General features: G+C 41.8%; 2 protein-coding genes and 1 pseudogene across 10 annotated transcripts in view; all 3 read left to right on the forward strand.

Moving 5' to 3' along the window:
- GOLGB1 (golgin B1) overlaps positions 1–9,069 on the forward strand; it is an 81,386-nt gene extending 72,317 nt beyond the window's left edge. For 6 of the 9 annotated variants that reach the window (XM_074404270.1, XM_074404273.1, XM_074404274.1 and 3 more), the window contains 5 exons: positions 3,636–3,791; positions 4,525–4,622; positions 5,053–5,187; positions 7,950–8,055; positions 8,568–9,069. In XM_074404270.1, the coding sequence (XP_074260371.1) occupies positions 3,636–3,791; positions 4,525–4,622; positions 5,053–5,187; positions 7,950–8,055; positions 8,568–8,702 (630 nt within the window). In that variant the 3' untranslated portion in view covers positions 8,703–9,069. The remainder of the gene's footprint in view (positions 1–3,635; positions 3,792–4,524; positions 4,623–5,052; positions 5,188–7,949; positions 8,056–8,567) is intronic. The other 3 variants (XM_010352403.3, XM_039477281.2, XM_074404276.1) reach the window with 1 other exon arrangement.
- Positions 9,070–10,064: 995 nt separating this feature from the next.
- The window catches only part of HCLS1 (hematopoietic cell-specific Lyn substrate 1), a 29,382-nt gene continuing 20,657 nt past the window's right edge, over positions 10,065–18,789 (forward strand). The window contains exons 1-3 of the mRNA XM_003941640.4: positions 10,065–12,037; positions 14,490–14,573; positions 15,481–15,554. Of these exons, the coding sequence (XP_003941689.2) occupies positions 14,490–14,573; positions 15,481–15,554 (158 nt within the window). The 5' untranslated portion in view covers positions 10,065–12,037. The remainder of the gene's footprint in view (positions 12,038–14,489; positions 14,574–15,480; positions 15,555–18,789) is intronic.
- Positions 17,420–17,549, forward strand: LOC120367308 (U4 spliceosomal RNA; annotated as a pseudogene).

The raw sequence follows: 18,789 nt of genomic DNA on the forward strand, positions 1-18,789 counted from the left end.
CTGAATAGACATTTCTCAAAAGAAGACAAACAAATAGCCAACAGATATAAAAAAATGCTCAGCATTGCTAATTATCAGAGAATTGTAAATCAAAGCTATAGTGAATGTCATCTCACCTCTGCTGAAATGGCTTTTATCAAAAAGGCAGGCAATAACATATGCTGGCAAGGATGCAGAGAAAGGGGAACTCTCATACACTGTTAGCAGTGTAACCACTATGGAGAACAGTATGGAGGTGTCTCAAAAAACTAAAAATAGAACTATCATATCATCCAACAACCCACATATTGAGAGGAAAGGAAATCAGTATATCAAAAAAATCTTCACTCCCATGTTTATTGCAACTATTCATAAAAAACAAAATATAGAATCAACCTAATTGCCCATCAACAGACGAATAGATTAAAAATGTGGTATATAGCTGGGCGCGGTGGCTCACGCCTGTAATCCCAGCACTTTGGGAGGCCGAGGCAGGCGGATCACGAGATCAAAACCATCCTGGTCAACATGGTGAAACCCCGTCTCTACTAAAAATACAAAAAATTGACTGGGCATGGTGGCGCGTGCCTGTAATCCCAGCTACTCAGGAGGCTGAGGCAGGAGAATTGCCTGAACCCAGGAGGCGGAGGTTGCGGTGAGCCGAGATTGCGCCATTGCACTCCAGCCTGGGTAACAAGAGCGAAACTCCGTCTCAAAAAAAAAAAAATGTGGTATATACACAAGGGAATATTATTCTGCTGTAAAGAGATATGAAATTCTGTCATTTGTGGCAACATGGATGGAACTGGAGGACGTTATGTTAAGTGAAATAAGCCAAGAACAGAAAAACATCACATTCTCACTCATGTATGAGAGCAAAAAAAGTAAATCTCATGAAGATAGAGAGTGCATTGGTAGTTACTAGAGACTGGGAAGGATAAAGGAGAGGAGGGAAAGAGGAGAAGTTGACTAATGGGTACAAATACATGGTTTGATAAAAGAAATAAGACCTAGTGTTAGGTAAATCAGTAGGTGATTATAGTTTACCACAGGCTGTTGTATATTTCAAAATAGCTAGAAGAGAAGAATTTAAATGCTTCTAGCATAAAGGAAAGACAAATATTTAAGGTCATGGATATTCCAAATACACTGATTTGATCTTTACAAATTATATGAATGAATTACATTATAGCATATATTCTGAAACCATGTACATCTATTATGCATGAATTTTAAAACATTTTAAGTAACGGGAGGATGTGTATAGGTTATATGCAAATACCATCCCATATATAAGGGATTTGAGCAACCTTGAATTTTGATATACTGGGTTTTGGAGGTCAGGGGTGGTATTGAAACCAGTACCCCACAGATAACAAGGGATGACTACATTTCTGTCAGCTTGGTTGGATGTTGTATATAATTTAAGAATGTGTTAGAAACTTAAAAACATGAATGGATGATTAGTGATATAATATAATCTAAATTGTTCCCTCCTATTTCATTTTTACAGGTGTAGATACAGTGAAATATAGTAGCTCATAAGCTAAAGTAGAGGTCAGCAAACTTTTCCTTAGAGCTCAGACAATATTTTAGGTTTGTTGACCATACGGTCTTTGTTAACAATTACTCATCTCTGCAGTTGTAACACAAAAGCAGCCATAGACAGTATAGAATCAATTGGGAGTGGTTGTGTTCCAGTAAAAACTTATTTACAATAAGAGGCCAGCAGGCCCTGGATCATAGTTGGCCAGCCCCTAAACTAGAAGGACCTATGTTTTTGTTTGGTATGGTTTGGACTGTTCATTGTGGCCAGGAAAATTAGCTTCCTCTAGGCTAAGGGAAGAACATGTTTCCTGTCTCAGAACCCAGTAGTTGTCATTGTACCTAGTTAACTCTCTTCAAATTAATATTGCTTCTCAAATATTAATATTCTTTTCTAACTATTCCCACCTCCTCCCACCCCCCCAAATAAAACTCCTATAATTTTCTTAACTTTCCTTGCTAGACTGTCAGATTGAACACCATTAGATTGTAGATAGAACTCTAGACTTGGAATCAAGAACCACATTTGAGTCCTGATTTGACATCTACTAGCTTGCAAACAAGGACAGGAATCCTTTCTCTACCTCTCTCAAATAAGATGATACTGGTAAAAGTCCTTTGTAAGTTAACATTGCTTTTCAGAATGACAAACACAAAAAATAACCCTACATCTGAAGATCAATTTTCAGGTAACAGAGCACTTCTACAGGTATGTATGGATTCTTTTTTTTTTTTTTTTCTTTTTGAAACGGAGTTTCGCTCTTGTCACCCAGGCTGGAGTGCAATGGCGCGATCTTGGCTCACCGCAACCTCCGCCTCCTGGATTCAGGCAATTCTCCTGCCTCAGCCTCCTGAGTAGCTGGGATTACAGGCACGCGTCACCATGCCCAGCTAATTTTTTGTATTTTTAGTAGAGATGGGGTTTCACCATGTTGACCAGGATGGTCTCGATCTCTTGACCTTGTGATCCACCCTCCTCGGCCTCCCAAAGTGCTGGGATTACAGGCTTGAGCCACTGTGCCCGGCCTGTATGGATTCTTTTGTTCTGATTTTCTATATGCATCAAATGCCCTTTCTTGGAGTGTCTCTAGAAAACTGTCGTCTCTTCTCCAAAACATTGTTTCAACTTTTTTTCACAAAAACTTACAAAAAAGAATCGTCAAGAAAAGACTGACATGCAGCCAGTATACTGGGTTTCTCTCACATAATGTACATGGCCCTACGGTAGATAACTTGGAGAGACATCACTGTGGTTATTAATGTACCTGGATGCTAATCACAACTAAAACTTAAAACTTGACAGCCTGCAAGTAAAGAATTAGAATTATAGTTCCAGAGGACCGAATTCACATCAAGGGGTAGAAGCTACAATAGGTAAACTTTTCACTCAATATAAAAATGAATTTAAATGGTTTAGGTTGCTTTGCCAAGTAGTAGGCACCCTGACATTGAACACATTCGAGGGAAGACTGAACAATGACCTGTTAGTCATGCAGTAGAGGAGAGTCCTGCTTTAAGTGACTGAAATGTTTCTACCTGGGAGAATCTATGCTCCCAATACAGTTTCTGAGATATACATAGACATGTTGGGATTTATTTTGTTTCTCCCTTCTACTACATGTTATAATTTCTTATTCTATTCTCTTAGTAACTTATAACTCTCTATGGTATTGAGGAATCTGTCTAGTAATACTATTGCACAGATTTTGGGGTGACAGCTCTCTCCAGCCATATTGAGTTCTGGAGATTATAGTCATTTGTTAGTACCATGAACTTGGACCTGAAGCATTGCCTTCCCCCTCTTATATACCCAGAATAGCCTATCTTACTAGATTGCTTATGGATTTCTGCTTCATGGTTTTTTGGTTAATTTACTGGGCACCATTAAAAATAAACAACAAAACCTTTCTGTTACTCCTCCAGATTTGTTTTTTGTCTTGGTCAAAAAAAAATATGCCTTTTCCAACTTTGAAGGAACACAAAGTGCTATTGTTGCTGTTGCTGAAAAAAAGGTCTTCCATAGGAAAATTAGATCCTGAAAACTCAGAACAGTTCATCTAAGCACTGCTTATGGTACTGCAGGATGGTGCTTATCCTCACCTCTGTTTCAGTTCTCTCAGCTACTGGAAGAGAAAAACACCCTTTCCATTCAGCTCTGTGATACCAGTCAGAGTCTTCGTGAGAACCAGCAGCAGTATGGTGACCTTTTTAATCACTGTGCAGTCTTGGAGAAGCAGGTTCAAGAACTGCAGGCGGTGAGTAAGGAGGTAAGAGACTGGGAGAAGTGTGATGAAATTGAATTCAAGTGGTGAAGCACCAACGTGCAGTATGGAAGAAGTTAATGTAATTAGGTGTTACAGAAGAAAGTGGGAGAGAAGAAAGAGTTAATTGAGATGGGAATAAGGTCTGAGAAAAATTACAGTGAAGCAATTAGAAGAAAAATGATCAGTGAGATGGTAGGAGAGAAATCAAAACATGAGTGAGAAACAGTAATGACTGAGACTTGTGTTACTCTGAAACAGAGAAACTGTTGATTTTGCTTTAAGCAATAAGAAAATTGGAAGTAAGTAGGAAGCTTTTGACCTGAGAAACAAAACAGGCAGCACTGTTGACAGCCGGGGAGAGAAGTGCAGTGTTGAAGTTGGAGGAGACTGAGAGTTAGTATGAAGATGTATAGGATATGGAGGAGGAGAAGGGGGTTGGGAGGGGCTGGCAAGCAAGAGAAGGAACAAAGTGGCATCTGGAAAATCCATAAGCATCCACAGCAGACTTGACTTTTAAGAGGAGAAATTCAAGAATGAAAATTTGGGATAAAAAATCTAATCAAGACAAGAGGTTTATGTAGGTGAGCAATCTGCTAGAGCAGAAGCTTCTCACTTCTAAATTTAGACTTGAGAATTCTAAGTGGGGATAGTCCTCTATAAACAAGCTCTAATTTTGCTCGAGTACACTTTCTTAAGAGCTTTCATCACTGGATTACTAAGCTTATTCTTCCTCTAGGGGCCACTAAATATAGATGTTGCTCCAGGAGCTCCCCAGGAAAAGAATGGAGTTCACAGAAAGAGTGACCCTGAGGAACTAAGAGAGCCACAGCAAAGGTAAGGGATTGGCTCTCTCAACCCTGGAGCAGACACAAGAGTACAGAAACTGGGTGGTATTCTAGATTTAACTGGAGTCCTTCATATGGATTTAATATGTCGTATTAGCCTGAGAGAAGTTATGTGAGGATCAAATAGTAACAAAAATAACCAACTTGTGTGTGAAAAGTTTGTAAAACAAAAAGAGCAGCACATACCACTAACAACTACTCTATGGTAGTAAAATGAAAGATAATCAGTTCCTGAAATTTCTTTAGGTATTTTCTGCAGCATCATTTAATCCCCCTACAGCTTTGCTTTTAAAATATCATACTCAGACAGGCTTCTGTGAATTTTCCTGCTTTACATCCTTATGAAGACTTTGAATCCCTTGTATTAGCAACTGTGTTCTGCATCTAGTGATGCTCTTTGTTTTTTTTTCATCCTTAAGCTTTTCTGAAGCTCAGCAGCAGCTGTGCAACACCAGACAGGAAGTGAACGAATTAAGGAAGCTGCTGGAAGAAGAACGAGACCAAAGAGTGGCTGCTGAGAATGCCCTCTCTGTGGCTGAGGAGCAGATCAGACGGTAAAGGCTGAGGGAGATAGCTTCTCTTCCCTTCTGATCCTTTCTGATCATACTCATGTACCTTTCTTGCCAGACTTAAGATTTCTTTAGATCTTTTTCTCATCTTCAGGTAGTTGCTACAATGAGTTTAGCGATCATTGTGGTCACCCAAGAGAACACTGTACGTTTGTCATCTAGGAGAGTCAGTGTTTTCTAAAACAGTAATTCTTAGAGAATAATAATGATATCTACCATTATCGAAAGATGTTCTATTTCATCCCAACAATAACTCTATGAGGTAGGTATTGGGTCCTTTAGAGAACCAAATAAGTGACAACCCCATTTTCTATCTGAGATCTGAATCCATTGAAATATTTTTTAAAAGATTAAAAGATTGAGAAATTATAAGACCGCTTTATAAATGATATTAAAAGAATGTAGCTTTTATTTGTTGTCAGATGCGCTTCCTAACCTTGAACTTCCCCTCTCAGTCACAGGCAGTGTTGGGCCAAGTAGATCTCCTTTCCAGAAAATCCTGGTCTTGCCAAACTAGAGTACTGGAATAACAGAGTGAACTGTGCTTCCTATGAGCAGTTTGCTCCAAGTGTAATTTGGAAGGGCAGAGCTACACATCCCTAGTTCCTTATTCTCAATTCATCAGTCAAAAAAATCACTATGCATGAGAGGATAGAGAGTTGCTACAAGTATTTTGCTGCCGGAAGTCTCTTTCCGTGGAAAATATCATTAAAAGCGGCACTTTTATTATATTTTGGGGGAAAGCCACCTATGTGTATGATCACTTTCCTCAGAGAGTGACATTTCTGATATTAATGCCTTCTTGCAAAGTTTATGTGGCAGAGATGACAGCTCCAATGAGCAGGTCTTTCTTGAGATACCTTTCTTTCCAATCCAACATATTCACAACTTCTTAATTTTCATCATTTATTTAGGCCTTGATATGCAGCTTCGACGGTGGGCCAGCTTTGCTTAAATGCTTTGTGTGGTGTCTTGCTATCTCTGCCGAGCATTTTCAGACCTGTGCCTCCATGACTGTTTCTCTTCCACTTGCTGTGGAATTGTTTAGACTGGTGAAACCTGGCCAATGGGGAGGTTGATCTCCCTCATGCATAACTAACTTGTCCCAAACCAACTGAGACTGCATTGTGTGGGATGATGACTCTTTAGCCTGTGGGCAAGCTGTATTAATTCAAGTTTAGCTGCTGCATAATTCCCTCTTTAGCCCTGATGCAGAATGGAAATTGGGGTAGCTAATTAAGTGCTTTCTACCTAGTCCAGGTACTGCCATCGTAATGTTAGAGCCTAACATGTATTCTATAGAGCAGGTGGAACTCAGCCTTCCAATATAAAGGCAATCAATACTGTCTTCCTCACCAATATCTACAGACTTCTCATTCTTCCTCAGCCTAGCCTATGTTGACAGACTGACCTCCGTAGTAACAGACCATGCTGTTCCAGATCAAGGTTGCTTCTGAAAAGCTTATTGCATGGAGAAATAGACACAGAAGGTATATTCTTTAGTCAGCCTGGCTCTCAGGAGGGAAGCAGGAAAGAAGGAGCTAGGATCTGCATGCTAAATTTCATTTTGCAGACCCACAAATTGGATTAAGGTATTTCTTTTTTTTTTTTTTTTTTTTTTTGAGACTGAGTTTTGCTCTTGTTACCCAGGCTGGAGTGCAATGGCGCGATCTCGGCTCACCACAACCTCCGCCTCCTGGGTTCAGGCAATTCTCCTGCCCCAGCCTCCTGAGTAGCTGGGATTACAGGCACGCGCCACCATGCCCAGCTGATTTTTTGTATTTTTAGTAGAGACGGGGTTTGACCATGTTGACCAGGATGGTCTCGATCTCTTGACCTCGTGATCCACCTGCCTCGGCCTCCCAAAGTGCTGGGATTACAGGCTTGAGCCACCGTGCCCAGCGGATTAAAGTATTTCTTCTCTCCTGGAGAAGAGTGTGTCCTGCAGAGAGCTGAAGATAGCCTTTCACAAGGAGATATCCTTTCATAAGGAGAAAATACGAAGAGTAGAGTAAAGAGTTTCATCCTCCCTACCCCAATGAAAAAGTTCATCCCCATAGGCAAATGCTTCATCAAATGTGCTGTGTTACATGCAGCTCCTTTGTTTGATAAAACCATTGAGTAATGGCAGCTTCTTCATTAAATGGAGACGTTCCAATATTAAATTAGCAAATCAGCAAAAATTAAGTCAGAAGGCAGTAGAGACTGCCAGTTCAATTTAATTTTTTTACTTCAATTTATTTTTTAAAACCCCACAGAATCTTCCTTGCCTTTGCCTATTAGCCTTTAATAAAAGGAAAAAATATTTTTGAGTTTCTCCAAGTCAGGTGTGGTGTGGAAAGAAGAGTGTGAGGCTTAAAAGACAAAGTTGGGTATTGAATTCTGGCTCTGTTGTTTACTGGCTGTGCCACCATGGACAAGTAATTTAACCGTTTTAAACCTTAGCACTTTGAAAATAATAAGACCAAAAACTCGAGAATTAAATATATGTAAAGCACCCAACCCTGAGCCTGATACATAGTAAGTAGACAGTCAGTTCCTGGTAGTTACTGTCACCTTTTACTGCTATTGAAGGAAACCTGTCTGCTGGTACCCGCCTTGCATGAGGTTGGACCTGTGGGAGCAACCTTTGCTGCAAGTCTGCTCCTGTGCTGCATTGCGTGCCAGGAAGACTGGGAAGACTTGGCCTGATCAGCCTCTTGTGCTATGAACCAATGTCATGTCTCTTTTTTTTCCCCTCAACTCAGGTTAGAACACAGTGAATGGGATTCTGCCCGGACTCCTATCATTGGCTCCTGTGGCACTCAGGAGCAGGCACTGTTAATAGATCTTACAAGCAACAGTTGTCGAAGGGTAAGAAGGAAGAACGATAAAGAGAGGATGTTCTACTATCAGACAGGGCTGGCTATATTGGTAAGGAGCCGAGGAGAGGGAATGTGGAAGTCCTGCCACTGAGCAGCTGATGGGTCTAAGGCTGGAAGGGTGTAGAAGATTAGAAGAACCTGGTGGAATTTGCCAAGTTGTTGATTCTGAGACAACTTTCCTTTCAGGATACCCCTTTCTATAGTGGTTGGATCAGCTTTGCTTAAGTGCAAGATTACTAGGAGGGAAAGCAACATAGCTCTATAGCAGGCGTCCCCAAACTTTTTACACAGGGGGCCAGTTCACTGTCCCTCAGACCGTTGGAGGGCTGCCACATACTGTGCTCCTCTCACTGACCACAAATGAAAGAGGTGCCCCTTCCTGAAGTGCGGTGGGGGGCCGGATAAATGGCCTCAGGGGGCCGCATGTGGCCCGTGGGCCGTAGTTTGGGGACGCCTGCTCTATAGGGTGAAAACTCTCTGACTTTCACATTTTTCTTTCAGACCCGAAGTGGCGTTGGATGGAAGCGAGTCCTGCGTTCACTCTGTCATTCCCGGACCCGAGTGCCACTACTAGCAGCCATCTACTTTCTAATGATTCACGTCCTGCTCATTCTGTGTTTTACAGGCCATCTATAGACTTAGTTGTTACTCTTTGGACCACTCCCCTCAGAACTTGGAATTCTCTCACCTCTTAACATCAGAATTACCAATTCCAGTGGAACAGTCTTCCTATTTACAGGTCTCTCCAACTCTCCACGGAAAGTGCCTGCAAAAACAGAGGTGGATACAAGGACAGGTTGGAGCTGCAGGGACTGGCAAGTCTGCTTTCTTCTACTGCCCTGGGCCTGAACACTTCTGCTTAATCTGGGAATCACAGGTGGTTTGTTGAGCCTAATATTTGAGATTTTGCAGGACCCTGATCTTTTGTGGTCCTGTAAAAGATACTGAGGAATGTCTTTTAGCCGAGCCAAGAAGATGGTTTCAATAAACCTAATAATATGAAGTCCAGTATCATTTTGATTGATAACTTTCTTTGCCTTGTTTGCATGTATTTTCTTTTGTTTCAGGGGGAAGGTGGCTTTTCCATAAACAAAGTTCAGGGAAATGAACACACCACCTCATAGAACATCTGATTTAGGTCTCTTGCAGAATAGGGTGAGAGCTGAAGGAAATCTCCAGGGGTTTTAGCTATTAGATCACAGGGGAGGACAGCATTTTCTTCCCTGCCAATTTTAGAAATAATTAGAGGGAGAATTTCTGGTCCTGGAGTGTAGAGACAGAATCCCCCTTGCTTTTGCCATTAATCACATGTACACTAAGGTATTGAGTGGCCCACATCTTTTCTTTCACCAAAAGGCAGTGAGAACTGTCTATGTACAGCAGGTTCCAATTCTTGTCATTCCAGGAATATCTGGATATTCCTGGAATGTGGGCCCTGAGACAGTGCCCAGGGGCCACCAGGAGCCGGTATTAGGCATTGACTCTCATCTAAGAGTCTGACTGATCTGACCACATTGCAACTCCTGGCCTCTTGAAGTACTAAACTACTTTGCTGTTAGTGACATTTATTTCAGTTTCTCAGCCCCATTGTTTCTGCCTTCTGTGGTAATGGAAGGAGAATATAGAGAAGATTAAATGTTTAAATATAGACCCAAGAAGGACAGCCAGGATTGAATTCCATTTGTGCCTATTCCCTGCCTCCCCCAGCTCCCCTGTCCTATCAGTTGGTTATTTTCTTATTGTGTATGTGATGTGTTTACTGCCTATTCTCTCCCTAAGGAAGAGACCAGTGGGCTGACTGATCTGCTCTAAATCATCTGTGGTGATTGAATCTTGATCATAACATTCTGGGAACTTTTCTGAACAACTGTAAAATAATAAAATTATTTTCAGAATGAAGAGTGTGTGTGTGTGTGTGTGTGTGTGTGTGTGTGTGTGTGTGTATGAATATGTGCACAGTTGCTTAGGTACCTGTGTTTGCATGCTGGGGGGTGGAAGGTGGGTAAGGGAAAGTAGGGATGGAGGTAGCCAGGAGTGGTTACAGGGGTAGAAAGCTCTGCATATTCAGGCTTTCTTCTCACTGACCAGTATCAGTGATAGATGCATGCATTCATTCAGCCTTAGCTGCTAGACTCCGGTGATGAATGCAGTGAGGAAATTCTGTCCTAATACTGAACCAAATAGGCTGGGCCTTATGGCATGAAATTGATGCACGTCCATGCATGGTCCTGGGAAAACTCTTGTCTGGCACATACTGAAAACATTAGGCCCCTAGGGATCCCTCTGGGTGGGAATGGGAGAAGAGAAGCTTAATAGCATGCAGCAGGTTAGATAGGCATTATTATGGTTTTTTATGTTAAGTTGCTGCTTGAGAAAAGCTGGCTCACTTTCTCAAGGTACAGTAAGTGTTTTAATTGAACCAAGTCTATCTGGCTTCAAGGCCCATTCTATTTCTGTATGATATACCTCACTACCTCATCAGTAATGAACTTGTGACATTTGCTAAGGAAAGATGGGCTTCTTGGTGTCATCTGTGATGAATTTCTATGGTTTCTCTAGATAACTATGTACCTGGATGGTATGTCACAATATCTAGTCTAATTTCTGTTTTGACACTACATGAGGATTCCAAGTGATTTTAAAAGACTATTTTCCCTTCTACAAATGTACTCTTCCTTACTATAACTTTGGTGCCAGCATGATAAATAAGTAATAAAGTAGGAGAGATAAATAAAGCTCCCCCAGGCATAGAATCCTTAGATTGGGAAGTGACAAACTTCATATTCCTAATGCAGAAAAGTGCTTGTATCATGGGCCAGTTTCATCCACTCCTGCATAAACTCCTTGGAGAATGCACCATTGTGAGCAAATTAAGAACTCCACAATCAAGATTAGGAGAGGCTAGGTCAGATAAAATAACAAGACACTCAAATTCTCAGTAGCCAAAACAAAGGACTACTTTAAAAGACGGTAAGACTCCAATTCCCTCACAAGATGGATGGGTCTCCACTTGTGTTCTTTCTCACTCAGGGACCCAGGGGAGGAGGAGGTGCTCTGGAGAATTGCAGGTTGCCTTAGGCATTGGTGAAAGAGCATGGCAAAGCTTGCAGTGTTTATAAGATCTCCACTAGAAAGTGGTATCTATCACTGGCCGAAACAAGTAACCTGAGTGAGTCTGACTTCAAGAGGGAAGGGAGAGGCAGCAAGTCTTGACCTTCAGTAAAGCAGAATACCACAGAGACCTTCCATCCATTGACCAGCACCTGGTTCTTTTCAGAATTTTTGCTACTATCTGGAGTCTTGTTTGTTAGCTCAGACTCCACACTGCCTCAAACAAGCTAGGAACCTTTCTCTCTCCATATCTTGCCTTTTCCCTCATGAGTTATTCCCTTCTGGTTTTCAATTGATCAATGTTTATTTGAACATCTATATGAAAACCCTGCTTTTAAATGCTGTGGATAATGTAGGAGTGAGTTTAAGTCTCATGCTTCAAAATCCACATATAAATCGTTTTTCCCATAAAGCCTTTCTTGATGACTACAGCCCATACCAAGTGTTCTGAATTCCTTTACTGTCTCAAATGTAACTGCCCCTCTATTTAGGACAGTGCTGTTCTACAGCATTTTGTAATGTGTTTTCTTGTTGAATGTTTGTTTCTCTCACTGAATTACAAACTCAGAGTCAAAGCAGTATTTCCTATGACTGCTCTATGACCCTCACTGTCAAAACATTGCAAAAGACCAGGCACAGAAGCGTTTAATCCTTTTTAAACTTAAGTGTCTAAAGAAGAAGGAACTGACTCAAACTTCAGGAAGTAGCTGTGAGGATGGGGTGGCAGGAAATGACAAAAGCCTGAATACGGAACTGAAGCGGCAGCTCAGTTTCTCACTCCAAAGTGGCAGCAGCCAGAGAGGGAGTCGGTGTGGACGTGAGGAGCCGGACGCTTAGAACAGAGGCTCGCACAGGTGGAGGTAGGTACTCTGAGCCATGGGACGGTCGGGAAACAGGGCAAGAGTTGAGGAGAAACCTACCTGGCTCTTAGTCCTTGGTAAGGGGTAAGGTCACCGCTAGTAGGCTTTTATCCTTTTATGGCCAGAAGGCCTGATAGTGAGTGGTTGTAGCGAATCAGCAACTGGAGATGGAAACAGAAGGGAGGGGCTTAAACACAAGGCAAATGATTCAGGAGCCATCTAGCACCAAGACCAAGTAAATCATTGCCCGATTTCTGCTGACGGTCTACAACCCACTCTAAGGCCTGTCTCCCCTAGGTACTGAGTTGGGAAGAGGACCACAGAAGATGAAATCAGTGTCTGCCCTTGAAAAGCATTATGGTCTCACAGGGAAACAAACCCACATAGGAAATGTAACAGATCAGGAAGTAGCCACTGATGTACACCAGTGCTGGGTACCAAGTGCTGATGGAGCCCGAGAGAAGGCATGATTGTTCTGCTCGGGGTTGGTTTCTGTGATTGTAGATCACAGAATCCCAGAATGTTAGAAATCCAGGAAACTTTACAGATTAGCTAGGTTAAGCCCTTCATTATTTTCCACTGAAGAAACCAGAGATAGTCACTGATTTGCAAATTGTTACAGTATTTATTAATCGCCCGATCCGGTAGCTGCCAAATGAGTACCTACTCTATGTTGATGCCCTTGCGATGGTCCCTCAGAGGCATAGTCACAGAGCTAGGGTGACAGCCAGGGCTTCCAACTCCCAGTCCATGTATTTTGATGCAGTAGGTCAGCATCGCAGCAAGGCCTCACAAGATTACTCTCTGGTTCCCACCTTTAGGTAGTACTTCTTACCTTTCTGGTTTCTGGTCAGTAGGTCAGGAATATTAGATAAATTGTTTCTGTTTCAGAAACTCTTCTCTTTATTTCAAAAATGGGTGAATGGGAAAATCAGGCTGACACCTCAGAGGAGCTGCAGGAAAGAGGATGGGACCATCAGTCCTCATTGCTTCCTCATTGCTCATGACTATTTCAGAAACTTCTCCTTTCCGGTGTTCTGTGTGACAGTCCTTTTGTTGCACAGCAGCCCAGGAGCCAGGGAATGAGAAGCAGAGTGTTTGTAAGGATTCAGGATTCTAAGTCTTGTTTAGCTGTCCACAACCACATCAGACTGAAAGCCTGACTCACGGCTGACTTGGTCAATATCTCTCCAGTGTTTCCTTAGCATCTCTTTAACTAATTTACCCCAGACTTCCTCTGGGCTGGTTTTTAGGGGGTTGCTCAATGGAGAAGATGGTGTTTTCAAGTGGAAATAGAAAACTGGCAAATCTGAAGGCCTAGGTGGAGACAGAAGAACCCTAAGTAGTAGTTGTCAAGGGATTCTCAGGAGACAATGCAGAGCATGGGGAAGGTCTCCAATGGGATGAGGTGTCTGAGGAGGGAAGGGTTGCCAGCTAACAAGTGGTGCCAGGGCCAAGAAGTCTCAGTGGCCACCACAGCAGATGAGCGTTTTCTGTTGTTACTTCTTCACACCAAAGTCCACAGATGCAGAGCAACTGTGCTGCTCTTTCTTTTGCACAGTCTGGAAGACCGACTGGAACACTGGGGATGGCCTAGCAGAATAACAGTTTGACACCTCTCCAAACTAGTGTTCTCTAAATATGTCTGCAGATAAAAATGGAATACCTCTTAATGTTCAAAATAAGGTTTATTGTATATTATTTTTTTCTTTTCTGCAATAGTCAACTTGAAAACCTATTTTTTGAACTACTTTTCCTTAGAAATATAATTGAACTATTTTTTAAAAATTGAGTAAGAAATGACTTATTCCCAGCAAATAACACTTTCCCATGCATTGCTCAGGGTGGAAATTTCAGCCGAATGTCCCTACTGACATTACACAGCTGTCCGAGGTGACCAGTCTAAGGGTGGAGGTGGGACAGCACTTGGACTGGAGGCTGGAAAAATTCTCAGTATAGTTAAGCAGGTTGTAGAGAGGGATGTAGATGTTCACTTTGTCAGAACCTGAACCAATTTGTATTTCAACAGTGACAAAGGAATCGTATATAGAAACCTGAGTGAAATGAGGCCATAATTCTAGGGATATTATAGCACCCCTCATTGCCAACCACCTCCAGCCACTGCCTGGCTGGCCTCAGGACGCAAGTGAACAATTCCAGCAATTTTGACTCGTGGGTTACCTAGTGTTACCCACACTCATAATGACTTCTCTCTAGCCACAGGTAGGCCCAGGCCACATCAATTTGACTTGATGAAATCCCCATCTTTCCTCTTGTAACTGAGCAGAAAAGCCTTCTTATAATTCCCATTTGCTTTGCTTCACTTTCTATTTTTTTCTAAGAAAAAAAATGGCAGGAAATATTGGGCTGCTATATTTTGACTTCAGCATTCTTATTTTTCCTCCTCTTGATTCTTTTTGTCCCAATTATTCCCATCTCCTGTCACTCTCAGATGTGGAAGTCTGTAGTGGGCCATGATGTGTCTGTTTCCGTGGAGACCCAGGGTGATGACTGGGACACAGATCCTGACTTTGTGGTGAGTTTGGAAGCAGCTGTGCTTGGACAGTGCAGAGGGTGGGACATCTGGGCCACTCTGTGACTTTTGAGGATGCTTAGAAAAGAGACTTCTGGGACTGAGACAGCCCTCATAGTGGGATGGGTTGGTAGGACAGTTGGCCATCATGCATGGGGCATGCACAAGAGCAGGTATCAGGGATGAAAGGAGACAGACGTGGGGGAGTTTGACAGTATGACTGACAGGCCATGACAGGCTATACTGAAGGTGAGAAGCAGGTGAACCTGGGTCTTCCCTGGTCCATGATCCAGGATCTAAGCTGGACATGTGTGAATGGGGGAATTGAAAAGTTGTAGGAGACCAGATGGGATAGGCATGAAGTATGCAGAGGAGGAATGGAGGTTTCAGAACTCACTAGTTTAATTTTTTGTGGTTTTTTTGTTTGTTTGTTTGTTTTGAGACAGAGTCTCACTCTGTCACCCAGGCTGGAGTGCAGTGGTGCTATCTCAGCTCACTGCAACCTCTGCCTCCCAGGTTTAAGTGATTCTCCTACCTCAGCCTTCTGAGTAGTCCCTGTAGCTGGGACTACAGGCACATGCCACCACACCTGGCTAATTTTTGTATTTTTTTGGTAGAAGTGGAATTTCACCATGTTGGCCTATTTGGTCTAGCACTCCTGACCTTAAGAGAGCCACCTTCCTCAGCCTCCTAAAGTGCTAGGATTACAGGCATGAGCCACTGCACTGGGCCTCACCAGTTTAGTTCTTACATGGGGTCGGGATGGGATAAACATAGAGGGGGTGTGAATAAAGACCCAGGCTGAAGAAGGCAGTGGACATGGGATGTGGAAGCATGTGTCAGTTGTGTGGCCCTTTTCAGTGTGGCACATTTCTTGCCATGATGTATTACTGAGTGCTGTTGTTTGCAGAATGACATCTCTGAGAAGGAACAACGGTGGGGAGCCAAGACCATCGAGGGCTCTGGACGCACAGAACACATCAAGTAGGTGCCAAAAGGACTGGGGAAAATGAAGGGGGTTATGGGAAGAGCTCAAAGAAAATTCAGAGACTTGGGGGAAGGTGAGGGAGGAAAAGGATAGGGTAGTTCATGTCTAGGTATTATTGTGTTTGTTTTTTTCTGGAGTCTATTCCTGTGTGTACCCGTGTGTGTCATTGCGTATTACAATAAGATACCCTCTTATCCTCCTCAACCCTATCTTCTGTCTTTTCTATCTAACAACTCTGCTATTTCCCCAAGTGGGTCTATTGTATTAACTGCCTCCCTTCCTTTAGTAAGGCGTGAGAGATTCAGAGAGGAAGTGGCCCAAATACTAAGCTTTTCTCTATCTATCTGTCTGGCAATCATTTATCACCTATCTATCTCTTTAGATAAATATAAATGTGTGTTTAGAATTCAGGGTGACTTCCTTCAGATGGGCTGAGAACAATTAAGTACAATGTCAAGGTGAAGAGCTCAGAATAAATGCTATAAAAAGAGGACACTTCAGCTCCCATACCTGGCCCAAATAACTTTTAAAATACAAATTTGTACTTAGCTGTCAGAAGTTGGAAGCCATGAATGGTTGGAAAACCTGTTGATAAAAGCTATTTTGGCAATGATGTTCAGGGATCTTTAAGATTACAGCCCCATATGCATTTTACCAGAAACAAACAAACAAAGCCCTCTGATATCAGAAGATAAAAGGAACTTTCAGACTCTCCAGGGGTTTCTGTGGGATGTGTCACATATTCAGGCTGAGAGATCCCCTCCTCTCTTCCATGGATTATTCAGGATCATCTAACCAGGACCATCTGCTTTGGGTAATATCAGAATGTAAAACATTAGTAGCAAGATAGACAATAAATACTATAATGAGCAAAAAATTCAACAACTAAGCACAAAATGGCAATATTAATACCGTTTTAAGCTCCATTTTTAACTCCTCCCACTGTACCCTAACAGCATTGTTTTTACCTCTAGATTTAAAAAAGTGTCAGTGGGTGACCACATTGCACAAGCAGCACATTGTGAAAGCCTGGCACATACAATTGGATGACAGTAGCACAGTGTTTAATCAGAAATAAATGGTTTTGGCCAGGCACAGTGGCTCACACCTGTAATCCCAGGGCTTTGGGAGGCCAAGGAAGGTGGATCACTTGAGGTAAGGAGTTGGAGACCAGCCTGGCCAACATGACGAAACCCTTTCTCTACTAAAAATACAAAAATTAGTTGGGTGTGGTGGTGGGCACCTGTAGTCCCAGCTCCTTGGGAGGCTAAAGCATGAGAATCACTTGAACCCGAGAGGTGCAGGTTGCTGTTAGTAGAGACTGCACCAGTACACTCCAGCCTGGGCAATAGAGTGACACTCAGTCTCAAAAAAAAAAAAAAAGAAAAAAAAATGACTGAATGAATAAATAAATACTTTCAATTGAGTAGCTATAATATTATTAAACAATCCATGCAATTCTGGAAACAGATTGAAACAATGGAACAGGGTCATTCAGGACGCTTCTGTGATACTCCTCTCTAGACTCATAGATCAAAAAAAAAAAAAAAAAAAAAAAAGACCCTTTTGCTTTTCTGAATAAAGGCCACTCAGCACTAGTATTCTGGGAACTGTTAAAATGGGGATACACACTTCGTACCTTTTTTCTCCCAGTGCCTGTTTCATATATAGGAGGTAGGAGTAGAATATTTTAAGGAAGACTCCTAAATTTCTGCCGTAATCTTATGGAAAGAGCTTGAATTTGGATATCAGATAGATTTAGATTCAATTCCTGACTCTGCCACTCTTAGCAAAGTGAATTTGGTCACATAACTTTTTTGAACCTCAGGCTTTTATCAAACGGGGATAAGAATAGCAACCCTAGCTTGCACAGTGGTGGTATCATAGCCAATGAGGTTTATCTGAGGTGTGATTACTGCTAATTGAAAACTTTTCCCAACACTCTGCTGTGATGACTTGCAATATAGTAGACATTGGGGAAAAAGAAAAAAAATAGCAACCCTAATAAAAAAATGAAGTAACTAAAAAGAAAAAAAAATAGCCACCCTGAAGATATATAGTTAGAATTCAATGGAATAGCCAAGGTCTAGTGCAGTACTTAGCACTTCTGAGCAGCTCAGTGATGTTAGTTTTGTTTCCTGTTAATATAGGTTAGTTTAATCAGATTTCCTTTCTAAAATCTAACAAACATGTAAACAGACAGCGGCCCTCTTTTGTCCTAAGTGTGTTTACCTGGACTGTTACAGCACAACTCCTGTATACAAATCACTGACTGGTGCTCCCTGGAGTTGTACAATGCAGTGACCCTGAACGCTTCCTTGTTAACCTAGCTGAATCTATCAGATAGAATAAATGTTGCATATATTGACAAACAAACAAACAAACAAAAAACCCTTACTCATCTTTCATTTACCAAACCTGGTATCTGCTGGTAACAGACCAGGTGACCTTAGACAAAAGAGACTTAGACAAGTCTCTTTTCTTCTCTGATTCTCATTTTGCCCATCTGGATCAAAGAGACCTCTAGAAGACTTTTCCAGTAGTAAGTCTCCAAAATTTTGGGATTCTCTCTGGCTAGTGTGGGCTAAGCCAGTCTTCATATGATGGGAATCACCATGGTCCTTGGAAAGGAGGGGGGAAATTGGAGAGGAGAACAGTAGCTGTAGATTCTAACACTGACAGATCCCAAAATGAAAAAATAATAATTAAAAAAAGAACAGTAGCTGTAGAGCTGAGATGACTAAAAGCAGGAAACGGAAGTATTGCAGTTCTTACTAATCTTACTACCTTTCCCCACACTGGGATGTCTCTTTTTAGGTCTGTCTCAAATAAATTAAGTTTGGGTAGTAATTTGGTAATTCAGTGAATAACTCAAATAGTCTTATCCATTCCTTATCTATTCTGTAAAGAAACTGCCTGGTTTTCAAGAACTGTCACCCTTCCCTCCACCTTCTTTCCTCCACTCTTGACCATTCATTCTCAAGACTCAAGGGTGTATTTTCCCTTGACCAGTTTGTTTATCTTCAAACCTGTCACACACTGATACTTTTATAAAATAAAATAAAATAAAATAAAATAAAATTGAATTTCTGGAAAAATAAATGGGAAAAAATAAGACAGACAGTACAAACACTATTTTTATTTTAAAATTCCAGCAGATACAAAAATCATAATGTTGTCAAGCATGCTGGTCTGTTCCTGTAGACCCAGCTACTCAGGAGGCTGAGGCAG

The sequence above is a fragment of the Saimiri boliviensis genome, chromosome 8, assembly GCF_048565385.1.
Source record: "Saimiri boliviensis isolate mSaiBol1 chromosome 8, mSaiBol1.pri, whole genome shotgun sequence".
NCBI classification, from domain to species: domain Eukaryota; kingdom Metazoa; phylum Chordata; class Mammalia; order Primates; family Cebidae; genus Saimiri; species Saimiri boliviensis.